A 15521-nucleotide genomic window follows, 5' to 3' on the forward strand; every position below is an offset into this window, starting at 1 on the left:
AGCCACTGACATAAAGACAAGAAAGCTCCTTACCATGCATGGAGGGTTTCACCCCAAGTCCAGCACCCTGAGGCTGTACACTAAGCGGAAGGAAGGGGGCCGGGGACTGGTGAGTGTCAGCACCACAGTCCAGGATGAGACAACGAACATCCAAGAATACATTACATTGGGAAGATGGCCCCAACTGACCAAGTGCTCAGTGAATACCTCAGGCAGCAGAAACCCAAGAAAGAGGAGGGAGACGAGGAACCATCATGGAAGGACAGGCCCCTGCACGGTATGTACCACCGGCAGATAGAGGGGGTGGCTGATATCCAGAAATCCTACCAGTGGCTGGACAAAGCTGGACTGAAAGACAGCACAGAGGCACTAATCATGGCAGCACAAGAACAAGCTCTGAGCACAAGATCCATAGAGGCTGGGGTCTATCACACCAGGCAAGACCCCAGGTGCAGGCTGTGTAAAGATGCCCCAGAGACAATCCAGGGTGCAAGATGCTAGCAGGCAAGGCATACATGGAACGCCATAACCAAGTGGCCGGCATAGTGTACAGCAGGGGTGCTCAATACGTCGATCGCGATCGACCAGTCGATCGCAAAGGTAGTATTGGTAGATCGCATGGCATTAAAAAAATAGATGCCAGCCTATCATCCATCCCGTCACTTGATTGATACAGGGAAGCCAGTCAGATGACATCGGATTTTTTCTGACGCTTAGGTCGCTGCGCAAACAGCGGCGCGAAGTGTAGTAAAACTGACAAGCTAGTCAGCGAGTTAACCCCAATTTTTAGCTCTCGGTTTTTTCTAAACCTAAGAAAGGGTTAAAAATGAGTGAGGGAGCTGGACCAAGTAAGAAGACAAAAACGTATCACTTTCATACGGAATGGGAGGAGGACTTTTTTTTCACGATGTCATTTTCGAAGTGCGTTTGCCTCATCTGCCAGGCTGCCATCGCAATGCCAAAGAAGGGAAATGTGGAGCGGCATTTTCGAACTGTTCACGGAAAATACGACACTACATTCCCGCCGAAAAGCGAGCTAAGAAAGAAAAAGGTGAAGGAACTAAAATCCCAGTTGTCCGGACAGCAGTCATTTTTCACACAACAAACTTCAAAAGCGAAAGCCGCCACCGAAGCATCGTTCCGGGTGAGTCACATCATCGTTAAAAACAAGAAGTCTTTTCAAGATGGAGAGATGGTAAAAGAGGCATTCGTTGAAGCAGCTGACTCATTGTTCCGAGACTTTAAAAATAAGGCAGAAATAACATCTTCGATCAAAGCTCTCCAGCTGTCAAGAAGTACAGTTACACGGCGCTGTGAAGCCATGGCGGAGGATTTAACCCAGCAACTTTGGAAGGACATCGGAGATTGCCAGTGTTTCTCACTGCAGTTGGACGAATCTACGGACGTGAGTGACACAGCCCAGGTGTGCATTTTCATTCGTATGGTGTTTACTGATATCACTGCAAAAGAAGAGCTATTAACAGTCCTGCCCATGAAAGAACAGACGCGAGGAGAGGACATATTTCAGTCGTTCAAAAACTTTATCGAGAAAACCCAGCTCCCAGTGTACAAATTGGTGTCTATTACCACAGATGGAGCACCCGCAATGGTTGGCCGCTTGAATGGATTTATTGCCAAGTGCAGGCAGGACGATGCTTTCCCGGACTTCCTAAATTACCATTGCATAATCCACCAACAAGCGTTATGCGCTAAAATGCTCAACATGAAGGAGATCATGAATGTTGCAACGAAGATCGCCTGTTCTATTCGCGCCAGATCTCTTCAAAGACGGTTATTTCGTGCACATCTGGAGAAGGCTGACTGCGACCACTCTGAGTTGTTGCTACACACTGACGTGAGGTGGCTTAGTCGAGGGAAATTCCTGCAAAGATTTCGAGAGCTCTGTCCGGAGATTAAGGAGTTTTTCCGTGTAGCTGGACAAGCAGAATACATGCAACTTAATGACGGTCAGTGGCTATTAGACTTGGCATTTTTAACCGATCTGACAAACATGTTGAATGACCTTAATCTACAGCTGCAAGGAAAAGACAAAACAGTGATCAACATGATCAGCTCAGTTAACGCTTTCAAACGAAAGATGCAACATCTCTCTTTAAAGCTGCAGCGCCATGATTTGATAAACTTTCAAAACCTGGCGTCAGAGCTGGAGATGCAAGGGATGGCCTGTTTGCAACTTGACAGTGCACGCTACACAGAGCAGATTGACAATTGTCTGTCAGAGTTTGACAAACGCTTTCAAGACTTTTCTTTGCTCGAGCCAGTCGCTACCTTCATGTGCTATCCTTTTCGGGAAGATGCTGATGTCGATTCACTCGCATCAAAAATTGCAAAACTATTTCACCTGAACTCTTCTGGAGTGGAAGATGAGATTTTGACACTACAAGCCGACATTGAGCTGAAGTCCAGAGATCATGGACAGTTCTGGAACTTACTCACAGAAGTAAAGTACCCCAACATGAGGAAATGTGCTGCCTCTTTGACTGCATTATTCGGCTCCACTTATTTATGTGAGTCATCATTTTCCCACATGAACATCATTAAGTCCAAGTAACGTTCCACCATGACTGATGAACATTTGGAAGTGTGTTTGAGGCTGGCTGTCAGCAGCTACTCTCCGGACTATGCATCCCTGGCTGATTCAATTCAGTGCAAGTCATCAGAGTAAACTCAGGTAATGACAAAAAATTTACATTGTTAATTGTGTTGTGAAATATTGGATATTGCAGTTATGCATGTATATACATTGTAGATATAAAGAATCCTCAATATATTTATAAATAAGTATATGTTTTGGATTTTTGTAGTGGGTAGATCATTTTGACTTGGTCATTTTATAAGTAGCTCACATGCGGAAAAAGTGTGAGCACCCCTGGTGTACAGGAACATCTGTGCCGAGTATAACCTGGAAGTCCCAAGGTCAAAATGGGAGATGCCCCCAAGGGTGGTGGAGAATGACCGAGCTAAGATCCTGTGGGACTTCCAGATACAGACGGACAAAATGGTGGTGGCTAACCAACCGGACATAGTGGTGGTAGACAAACAGAAGAAGACGGCCGTAGTGATCGATGTAGCGGTTCCGAATGACAGCAATATCAGGAAGAAGGAACACGAGAAGCTGGAGAAATACCAAGGACTCAGAGAAGAGCTCGAGAGGATGTGGAGGGTGAAGGTAACGGTGGTCCCCGTGGTAATCGAAGCACTAGGTGCGGTGACTCCCAAGCTAGGCGAGTGGCTCCAGCAGATCCCGGGAATAACATCGGAGATCTCTGTCCAGAAGAGCGCAGTCCTGGGAACAGCTAAGATACTGCGCAGGACCCTCAAGCTCCCAGGCCTCTGGTAGAGGACCCGAGCTTGAAGGATAAACCGCCCGCAGGGGCGTGCTGGGTGTTTTTCCATCAGGGTTTGCCAGTTACTGAAAGTGTGTGTGTGGATCTGCCTTAACTTAGTCAATATAAAACTTATAAAGTCTGATTGCTAAAGCCTCAGTCACACACACCTGGAAACTTGCAGGGAACTCCTCGCCAACCTCTTGTCGCTAGGGAAAAATATCTATTCGCCGACTCGTTTGTGAGTGGTTGCTGGCGCCAAAAGGAGCTGCACCAAAAATCTCCTTGTGATTGTTTTCATCACTAGCAGATTACCACTGTCACCCGCATGAAAGTCACAGGCTGTATCCCTCTTTGCACCCAGTTTCACCTAGCATCTGCTAGCAATCTATAGCAACCATTCACCAACTGGTTGGAGAATACAAATTTATTCCCAGTGACATGAGTTTGCTGAGTGGTTTCCTAATGGTCTCTTGGCCTGCGTGACGAGAGCCTTAGCAGTTGATTTTACAGCATCTACCACCAACCTCAAGCAACCACTTGTGTATCCCTCAACCGGTTGACATTTTTCCATAGTGACTGAAGGTTGCCAAGGGGTTGCCAACCAATCCCTAAGCCTGTTTCACTGGGGCCTGAATTCCTCACAAATTCCCTTCTGTTATGTTAAGATAATACTAAGAACTGTACACATTATAGACCAATAAAAGATTTCTGTTGCTATAATCAACAACTGGTTAAGCTACTTCCCAACCCTTCTGTACCTACATAAAAATGATTACATAAAATGTGCTGTTTGATATTAAACGGATAGGAGAAACTCAATAAACAGATTCACCCCAGAAGTCTTCATCCATAAATATGCTTTACAGACTGTAATTAGATTTAATGTTGCTTTAACTTGATTGACTTTTTGTCAATACTAGTTTAAGTCCATAACATCCAGAAATTTCCTCCTCTTTGCCAGGTTTGTGCTGATTCAGACATCTGTTCCATTTGGCGTATGCATGTTGTGAACACTCTACTTGGTGCCCTGGGCCATTTAACACTTGCTCAATATCTTAAAATGAAACTGCCTGTATAGATTGCCTTGGAAAGGTGCCTGCAACAGAAACACAGTTTGGGTTGAGGGGATGCTGCTTGCAGAAAGGCCTAAGGCAAGAGATTAGAGGTAGAATGTGATAAAGCTTAGTACTGCCAGAAAGGCTCTTGTCTTGGCAAGTTGTATCTTATGTTAATTGATGAGCTTTGTTTTCCTGTTTTTAACTTTCTCGTAGTTTTTTGTCCTCGTATATTCTCTCAGTGATCCTAACATGTTTTCAAAAGACTTCAAAGTATCCTCAACAAAATACAAGATCAACAGAAATATCCATATAATTAGCTCCAGGTAAATCTCACAAATAGATGGACTTCTGATTGCCTTCAAGGCTCCTAAAGGCTTTGAACGCAAAGTAAATGATAACTTCTTTTTAATATAAGCTTAATTTATTTATGAAGTAGAGATCTGTGATCAAAAGCTGTATTTTTATAGTGCTCTTTTAAGCCAGACCGTGAGGCACAGTATAACAAGTACTCTGCTAGTAAACTCTGATACAACCAGAAGTTGAACAACCAAAACTAATTACAGGTTCATCGTATGCTTCTGAAAGTTCCTTATTAATACCAGACAATATATCATCATGTTGCCTAGCAGCCACATAACAATGGACTAAAATCTGCAGACAGGACAGTGGACCAGTGATTGCAAAATATAAAGATCACCTTATAAATATACGTTAAAGGAACTACACTGAATATTTGGGTTTTTTCATCCCTTTTAAGTGGTGTTGCCCAATCTCTCTCTCTCTCTCTCTCTCACACAAACAGACACACACAAACACAGTACATTATGAAGAACACTGGTATTAGATGAGCAGCTTGTGTCCTATATTTAATTAAATGTTAAACTGGAATTATGTACAAACTATATTAAATGCAGCAGACATTTTGTCTTTTCTCGTGGCCCAACAACATTATTTGACTTGATTTTATTATTTAATTTTATTTGACTTTTAGAGTGAAATTAGACACTCATTGAATCAGGAAAAAAATTATATGTCCACACGCCTAGCTAATTTGTGTCAGCCAATAAACAACCTGTATCAATCAACAAGATGGTAACATAATTACATTAATGGGAATTCCATATACTATCAACATAAGATAAAAAGAATAACTACCAAATGTTTTTTCCTGTACAAAAAATGTACTACATTTAATGTATGTAACTGACACCAAACATACTGTTTAACTGCCACTGAACAACATGAACTCTATGTGGGTTAAATATCTAATCCATAGAGCATTAAATACATGTTATTTATGCTTCTTCATATTACAGTTTATGAACTGCAAGCAGACAGTATAGACATCCAACTAAATTGGTTTATTACATTAGGCATGATTAGATTGATATTAAAACAGATTAGCTGTGATTTTTGAAGCTCAGCCTGAAAGAGTTACGCATGTGGATGTGTACATTTTGTGGTTTTGTCCTTGTTAGAGGTATGGCAATATGGCAATGCATGTTGGTTGGCTGGTTAGTCGGTCTAACTCTTAATTTCCTAATCAGAGTTAAAGTAAAGTAATCAAACAAATATGAAATTCTGTAGAGACATTCATGGCCCTAACAGGTTGAAATTGTGTTTCATATCTTATTAAATAGAACACTTGATGCTTGTTTTGACTGAAAAAGGAGTATCAAGCAGAGTAGCTACTTTGTTGTTGTTGTGACCATACGGTCATGTGAAAGTTTCCACAGGACCCAAAACTAAGTACTCTCACTGCTTGCATAGAAATTATAAGGGTATTATAATTTCTATGCAAGCAGTGAGAGTACTTATTCATTTGATCATCAACAAGTATGAAAAAATACACACACAATTACTGCTTCCATAGGAATAGGAAGTAAGGATAAGCAGCAGTAAGTGCATTTGACCAACACAAGATTTGGCAGTTTGATGGTCTGGGGCATTCAAGGGTCTATTAATACAATGCAATAACCTTCCAAGAAACGGACATCATAAAATGTTAAAATAAAACAGTGACAGTAGAGTTAGAGAAAGACTGAACAAGTATGGCTTACTTGGGAATACTCCCAGGAGAAATCTCTTTACATTTTCAAAGTTGCTGCTAAAGAAAAATGAATTGTGGAATAATAACCTCATACCAACTGTTATGCACGGTGGTGGAGGGGTAATGACTTAGGTTTGTTTTGGAGCGAAAGCTTGGCTGAAATTTGGTTATGCGACAAGACAGTGATGTATCATCGAATGGCCCACCCAAATGTTCAGAGCTCAACCTGACTGACATGCTGTCATGGTACCTTAAGAAAGCTGTGCATGAATGAATGCCTGCAAACCTTAATGAACTGAAGAAACATTATAAAAAAAAAAGCATGAACCACCACATCAATCTAAAAGGCTGATAAAACTAAATTTGCACCAGACAATATGCTCAGCTTGAGGCTGCAAGAGTGAGATTCACACAACAATAGAGGATACTGTGTCTACATCATACTGGCTCCAGCAAGAGGTTAATGTTAATGAAGAATCTTAGCAACTGCATTGGAGGTTGTGAAATTTGGTATACATATTGTTTTAGAAGGAGATGACACATGTGGCATCATCAGCAGCCTAATTTTTATTTAATCCCTTTAAGGCTTAAAAACACTTTTGAAACAATAGTATTGATATTATTTGGAGCTGTGGCCTGAAAGCTGCCTAGTGCAACATTAGGGGTGTAATATACACGTATTGACACTATGTGGACTAAAATATTGGGCCACACCGCTGAGTCTTTTAATTCAGGTATTTTTAGTCCTGCTAGAGTTACATAAAATCAAGGACCTAGCCAAATGGTCTACATGGAACAAGTAGGTTTGTGAAATTTCTTACCTTGTAGATATTCAAAGAGCAACAGCAAGTGGTATTATTGCAAAGTGGAAGTCTTTAGGAACTACAGCAACTTATCTTACTGTAACTTAAGTGGCAGACAACAGAAAGTTACAGATCAGTTGCTGTTTGCTGAGGCGCCAACGCTCTGCTGACTCAATAACTGTAAAGCTCCAAACCTCTTTTGACATCGACGTTAACACAAAAACTCTCCATCAGGAGCTTCATGGCATGGGTTTCTGCGGCCGAGCAGCTCTTGTAGGTGTATTGTGTAGGTGGCCCAGTACTGTAGTCCATACGGTGCAGATATATGGCTGAGAGTTTATTTCATGCACTCAAAGAGCCAAAGTGAAATAGAAATCTAAATTAAAGCCTGATGTCCTGCTATAAAGTGAATGGTTTTTTCCATTACAAAATACCATCAACCATCCGTCCACACTCTGTCCACTACAGTAGCTTTCTCCAAACCCATTTCCCTCATAGCATTCTCCACAGGGCCATGTTTGATTGATGGGCCTAGGGACACTTCATGGTGCTGTGTACCTAATCGTGAAGTATAGACTTGCTGTAACGCTCCATTAATGCCCCGCGGCAGCATGGTGTAGTGGTTAAGGAAATGGACCAAGGAAGAGGAGGTCAGTGGTTCAGATTCCCTAAGGGTTCGCTGCTGCCTTCACTCTGCTCATTGTCCAATTGGAAAAATGAATTGTGACAGTTTGTGGGGTAATTCATGAGCACAAACACAGAATTATGCACTTGAGCAGATAAACGTTGTTATAGACGTTAAGGCAAACGTGACCTTCTGGCTTGTCACAGAGGAAAAAGTCAAATCTGCTATTGACACAATCTGTTAATGAGCTTGTCAGTCATCACAGAAGTGTCTATTTACTCTCAGGTTAAGAGTGTTGCTGACATGTTTGCTGAGTTTGAATGATTACGTTCTCTGGACAGATATGCGACAACCATAAAGAGAAATACTGGCAGAAGGTAGGATTCTAACTTCCTGTCAGAAGGATGAGCACTGGAGATAGGCATACAGCCACACAAGTCACTTTAAGGGCACCAAATTGGATTGCTTGTTGGTCCAGTGACTGATGAGTTAATTAAAGTGGAAGGGTATGGAGAAAGAAGTCAGACACTGCTCCATTTATTTATTCTCTATTGACTATCTCCATGCACTTCACTAGCTAGAGTAATCGCTGCCTTTCTGCCCATGAAAACAACTAAAGAGGAGGAAATGGACTTTGTCAAAATTACAAATCAGGTGCAAAAGATGAAAAGAAGACGTAATTTCAACTGAATGCATCGTATTTAGATGAATTATTAGCTAAATGATTATAAATAATACATCCATTCTGCTAATACAGAATATCTCAAGGCAGACCTGCTAAAAAATCAAATAATGAGTGAATCAGTGAATTAAAACTGTCAGACTGAATCATGCGTTTCTTAAAAAAAGTCTTCCAAGTCTAAAGGAAATTGTTACGCAACCATAACAGTACCAACAGTCTGTGTCCACAGCCTCCTGTCTGCTGAAATTAAAACTTCAAACCTTTGGGACCAAATTAAACACAATTAATCACCGAAGTCTGGATCAGTCTTACAGCTATTCACCCCAAAAGCTTGATAATGGAGGTCATTAATAGTAGTAATTAGCAACTTTTCAGTGCAAGGGACTAGAACAAATAAAGCAAACGAGTGTATTCGTCAGGGATTTAGTGTGAGAGCCTTAATGGAGCACTCTGGCTTCATGTTCTGAGAAGAGAGGTAATTTGAGCTCAGGTTTGTGACAGGTGCTGGAGGAAAAAGTGGGGGAGGTTGAGAACACCACGAAACGTGGTGAGGCCACACGGCGAGCGTGCCAAGACGGATTAGGACTTTGTTTAGAAGTGGGATGTGTGTCGTGGGTGTTGCACTAGGGACCCAGGTGGTGCCCGAAGAGAGCGTGGCACGTCTGCATGCTTTTTTCTCTCTGTCTATCAGCCAGAGCTTATGCACTGTCAGGGAAGAGGAACAGGGTGAACCCAAAACAAAGAACAATTAGATACTGTTCAACTAAAGCTGGATTTGCATGAGCAGCATCATACTCTTTGTAACAGTTACACAAAGACCCACTGGAGAATCACTTCTGTTTTAAGTTGAAATTGTTTTGATTGATGTGAAGTTAGGCTAATTATATGTTTTTAAAATTTTGCACTTTCATTAGCAGCATTTGATTGAATGATTCAGTTTACAAAGAGAATTTTGGGGTAAGGGAAGACTTACCCCTAGTGAAGACTAGATATGCACTGAACTGAACTGCATTTCCTCTCCTTCTCTTTCTTCCTCTCTTGTCACACTCATATACACAAATGTATTTACATAGCTGATAACCAAATACACCTTTGAACCAAACTCAAGTTTAAACACCTTATTTAAACCAAATCTGAAGACAAATCCACAAGACAAGTCTTTCCTGCGGTGCAATCTTCCTCTTTCACCTGGAGCTAAATATTGACCAAGCATAAAAGCCATTTCATTGTTGCAGAGTGCAAAGAGACTCTCCCTCCATAAAAGCAGAAGGGATTACATTTGCTGGACTGTGAGCATCTCTCTGAATTTAAAAAAAAGGCCCCTGAGAATGATCACCATTTTTCTTTTTTTTTTTAAAAGATGTGCTGTATTTTTTAATACAAAACTACAAGGTAAAGGATCACTTGACTGCATTCCAGTGCTCAGCATAACAAGCAGTCAAATATAAAGTGCAGTGCAGGTCTTTGTTCAAGTGATCCACCCAGAATCAGTGGCCAGAAATCACTACGACACAAACGTGGGAAGAACTGTTTACGTGCAGCTAAAGGTAAAATGCACATGTGTTGATTTTTTGAAGTGGAATGAAGTAAAAACAACCAGTTCAATAATGCAACAATCGTCAAATGTAAATTCACGTTACTTATAAAAACATGGCATATAATTGTAGCATGTAGAAAAGTTCAGTCAGCCTTTCACTTGTTTAAATTTCAGAGCCTTCTGACTCATGACCTTAATTAGGTCCAAACTGACTTGTTTGGAGCTGTAAGATCAGATCATCTGTCAGCTGCTGACAATGAGCTTCATAAATTTTCTGACTGTTTAGGCTCCCGGGAGTAAACACTGAAGAAACTGAAGATAACTGATGCCTCGAAAGCAGAAAAAGGCATCTGAAAGATATGAGAAAGCTGCCAGCTTTTTTCCACTTTGCAAAATGTCCTTAAACGAAAATGTGAAAGTCGGGCACAATATATGGAAGACTGACTTCCCTACAAAATTCAGCACAAAAACAAAATCTTAATCATTTTAAAATCATATGCTGCAGACATTATGAATTCAAAATCTTAATCCACATTTCTGGAGGAAAGAATGACTGGAGTTTGATTAAAATAACACCTTGCATGCTGTCAAGTGTGGGTGTGGATATATTCAGATTTGGCATGTATGATAACCAATGGCACATGAAGGATTGCATGAATAGAGCCCAGATTGAATTCCTCTAATTAAAAGCAAATTATGAGTGCTATGTCATGCAGTCAGTTGAGTGTGTGTGAAAGTGTGAAAGGAGGCTGGCTTTAACAATATGACAAAGCTCCAATGTAGACCTCAAAGTCCAACTTAAAGTACTTGAAGAAATTCAAGCTGAAGCTTTCAGAATGGCACTCCAGCAGATATTTAACATGCTGTGCCTGAAAGAATATCTCAGAGCTTGAAATGATTGGCAGAAAAAAAGTGTGTGGAAAAAGTAAAAATGGAAAGCTACTACAGCTGCCAAACGATGACACCGAGTCTTAGAAAGAAGCCCAAATTTTATAAATGCAAATTCGATTTTTTTCTTCTTTTTGTAAATTTGTTGTCTTTTAAATAAAAAAAGGTAACACTGCAGTTTGTTGCAGGGGCTCTAGTTATCACGTAATATGTGCATAAAAAGGTAACAAGAAAACGTTTTTAAAGCATCACTTGTAACAAGACCAAAGACTAGAAAAACATCAAGGGGATAAAATGGCCAGAACAGCAGTTTAAACACGAGTTTAAATAACGTGAACAAAGGTAACGTGACTCAACGAGAAAGTATAATGCTGGATTCTCATTATAAATATAATGTTGTAATACATAAATTGGCAGTGTGTTGCTGCCAATTTCAAGATTTAATTTATTTGATTACAAGAAGCTAATGGTGAACCATTTCTCTTGGTCATTCTTAACTTGATTATTGCTTTTTATGTGGGTTCTGTGGTCTCTGAGCTGGTTGGGTAAACAAGTTTTCCTAAATAAGCCTGAAACGAACCCTTGCTTTTTAAAAACTTATACTAGGAAAAATCCCACAGCTTTTGACAAAAAATGTGATTTCTTTTTTTAAATAGAGACATTTTATACATGCAGATTAAGGCATTCTCTTCCAGTAAATCAGCACCGGGTTGGTGTGACAAACAGGTGCTGATTTGCACTTTTCTGCCCGTCAAACATCTGCCAGTTAGAGGAAACAAGGAGTTTATCTGTGTTTCTACATGTTACATGTTTGAGGAAAGTCTGCTGTGCTTCTGCATCTAGTTCAGAGGAAATTGAATCAGTTTTATTAACTCAATTTTGAGGAGCTTTCGAGGTTGACAGAGAAGGATATTATTCCAGTCTAGACCAGCCTACGCATTTCATTCGACAACATGCTGTAATGAAGTTAAAAATGACTGAGTGTAACTATGCAATTTCCATTTTGACATGTTTAAGAACTCAGTCACTCTGCAGACATGTGAGACACATTTGTCCACATACGCATCTGAAAACAAGGGAACGACTGAAAACGTAAGAATCCCAAAATTTTGTTATGAGATATATTGATTTCTATCAGTTTGGAGCCATTTGTAATTAATCTTGCAGCAAATAACTTTCATTATATATTAATTTTATTACTCAGTTACTGATATAAAATGATTTACCTTCCTCACAGTATTTAATTTGTAGAGAAGTAACAGCAACTATTTTGTGATTGTTGGAAATCTCTTTTGGAATTACTGAGTGACGAAAGCCACTCTTAAAAGTCTTTAACTTTAATTAATTAACTTTTACAACAGCAACGAAACACATCACACACACATCAGTGGCAGCTACTTACCCATGGTGCAGTTGGTGGTGAAGTGGGGCTCAATGGTGGCCGTATCATCCTGCGGGATCCGCTGATCGTAGCTGGCTGAGATCCGAAAAGGTGATCCTCCGTTTGTCCCCAGCGTCAGGTGGACCACTGCCCAGCTGCCAAGAAGAGAAAGCAGGAGCAGGATCAGTGCGAAGAGCAGACACCATGGCTGACAGAAAAACCTACACCGGCTGCGGTTGAGAGGAGTGAGTGTAGCTTGGGCCTGCTCAGCCTGGACGACGGAGGTGGGACTGTCCAGGGCTGCACTGGAGGCTGACATGGTAGCTGCCTCATTCCCTTCCATTTTGGGAGGGTCCCTTTCTTCCTTTGCATGGTGATGCATGGCCCACCCTTTGAGGCCACCCAGACTCTGCAGGTGTAGAGGAGGTTTTAGAGGTGGCCAGGTGTCAGGTGGCGCCCTTGTTGAAAGATTACAATAAGCGGTGTGAAGCCGGCACACGCTTACGGATTGAAGCCACAAATACAGAAAGTGTGTGGTCAAGAATCGCCAACACACTGAGGCCAAGTTCTAGTGTGTTAGTGAGCTGAAAGTCCTGCACCGAATGCTGTTTTCCCTCAAGCGCCCAGCTGGCTTTGTGCAGTTCAACTGTCCCTAATTTTATTAAGCAAATTGTGCTGATTTCTCTTTGGCTCCCAGCTCATCAACAATCTCTCTCTCTCCCTCTCTCTCCCCTCCTCCTGTCTCCTGCCCATCCCTACATACAAATCTTCCCTGATGAGATCGTAAATTCAAGTATGCCACACCTGCACATAGACACACCAGCACAAAGGCTACAGAAAGCTACAAAAGTTCTATATGTTGTATTATTAATACAATAGTAACAGGTGGAAAAACTACACCATGCATAGACCATACATATTTTATTAACTACATCTTTGACATGTTGCATCGACTGCAGCACATTACAATGCTCATGCTCTCACATAATGGTACATATATTTAGCTGTTATTTAATAGACTTCTGTGAATTATATACTATAGATAACATTTTTAATTAATCTTTTGTGCATCTTAATCTGCATCTAAAAAAAACTCCTGAAATAACAGAAAATACAAGTGAAAACAAAAGCAAATATGTTGTGTTTAGACTGAACTAAATTGTAATAATGTTTTTGTGATTCAAGTTTATGTCACACATAAGCCACACGCTGCCAATCCACCGACAAACACAGGATCGTGACGGCGAAAGTCAGGAGTTAATAACATTACTGAAATAATAAAACTAACACTGAAGCTAAAAAATAAGTAGAGAGGCATCCACCAACCAGGGACCGGAAATGGCGAATTGTTGGAATTCTTGGCCCTGATTTGGTAGCTGGCCGGTCAGTTTCACAAACGTCTGATTATGAGCCGGTCCCTTTCATGCATGCATAACATGCAGAGAGGGGTGCAGGCAGATAATCGCTTATATTTTACACCAAAGCAGCTGATCCGAATCTTAAATCACCCTTCATCCAGTTGAACATGGACATTTTGAAGAGGCAAAACAAAGGCAGCCAGGCACAAGCCAGCAGCCTCGGTATGAGCGAAAAGAACAAAACAGTTATAAAGAATTATAAGAGAATGTCCTGCTATCACATGGCTCTGGTGAAGATATAAAAACACCGGAAAATGATGTAAGCAAATCAAAATAAATTTGTTTTGTTATATAAATCTTGCTTTTCTTTGATAAGGTCAGATGTGCCAAGTAAAGGCAGGTGTACAGAAACTCATTTTCAGCTAATTATTTGCACATCTTTGCAGCACTTTATTCGGTCAGAGAAGATGTAACTTACTGCAGTTTGGGAGGAACTGTAAAGTTTAATTATTACTTTTGTTATGAAAACAAAACAAACATTTTCAGACTCCACTGCTCGCCAATGCATTACATGTTAACTACCATGTGGTCGTGTCCTGGTGTTTTATATGGATTGCCAGCCGATAAAACCTTTTTCCCCTCCTGGATCCTCGTTCTTTGTTTTTGTCAAACACTTTTGTCCCTCTAGTTTTTCCACTTCAGCGTACATCCCCTCACATCCATTCCAATAGTTTCAGCAATCTCCTTCCAGGAATTTGATGACATTTGTGACATAACATTGTTATCCTCCCACTGATAAATTCGAAAACTGTGGGGAAACAGTACCCAGAAACGCCAAAGGGGACAGTGCTGAACATAAATCAGGTGTTAGTTGGAGGAACTACTAAAGTAAAAAGTATATCTTTATTGTAAAAATACTAAAGTTTATGCTTTTGACTATTGCATTGAGAGTCCAAGCCTAGTTTCTGTATTGTAGGTGTTTTTAGCCTCCCCAGAGCCAGAGATTGTATTTATTGACCATTTTTAAAAGGTACCCAAAGACATGGATCTGGAAAAATTATGTATTTTTTCTTTTTTTTCCCTGGAAGTTTGGCTGTCCATGAAGTCTTTCATTAAATAGAAATCCGAGTCTTGTGATTTCAACTCATTGATATGAGTCTTGAGACATTTTCAGTGACCACACAAAGATTTCCTTCTTAAGACTGCTCGTTTCTAACAACTTTGAAAAATAGTTTGGTAGGTTGTGGTCAAATCTTGAGTGGTTGTGAAGAAAGTAAATGAAATACTATAGAAAATAATGCACACCTCCGGGCTAAAAAAGTAGATTTCCACCATAATAGAAGACCTTGGAGTCAATGGGAATGCATTGGTAGGAAGCCTTGTGTTTCTTTTCACAGATTTATTTCCCCACACCTAGGTAACTTAGATCTATTTCCACACAAGGATTAAGAAAACCAAACACTTTCACTGCTTTATAAAGGTTTTAAGCCTTAGACCATTAGTGATGTTATTTTGAGAGATCTCAGCAGGTCTCTAGCTTTCAATTATGACAAGTGCACTGGGTAAAAGGGAGCTGTCTGTGTTTATTTTGGGGTTTATTTTGTGCTTTGTTTGGGTAGAATCGTGCTAGTAAGAGTACAGCAAATATGAATGCGCACACAAGCCCCCACTACACAAACAGGCTCTGAGCTTTTCTGATTTCCCCAATGTCTGCGCTCGAACTCAGCAGGCTTTGCGTTGCTACTTTCACCAGCTTTCCTTCTTATGTTTTCCCCCCTTCTTTTTTATG

The 15521-nt window shown here is 40.6% G+C and overlaps 1 protein-coding gene across 2 annotated transcripts in view; it reads right to left on the reverse strand.

Annotated features, from left to right (window-relative positions):
• The window catches only part of alk (ALK receptor tyrosine kinase), a 446259-nt gene that overhangs the window by 84372 nt on the left and 346366 nt on the right, over positions 1-15521 (reverse strand). For both annotated transcript variants that reach the window (XM_085343606.1, XM_085343605.1), the window contains exon 5: positions 12396-12529. In XM_085343606.1, coding sequence (XP_085199732.1) covers positions 12396-12529 — 134 coding nt within the window. The remainder of the gene's footprint in view (positions 1-12395; positions 12530-15521) is intronic.

The sequence above is a fragment of the Diplotaxodon limnothrissa genome, linkage group LG19 (genome assembly GCF_057381915.1).
Source record: "Diplotaxodon limnothrissa isolate DT_005_m linkage group LG19, D_limnothrissa_male_GT1.1, whole genome shotgun sequence".
Taxonomy (NCBI): domain Eukaryota; kingdom Metazoa; phylum Chordata; class Actinopteri; order Cichliformes; family Cichlidae; genus Diplotaxodon; species Diplotaxodon limnothrissa.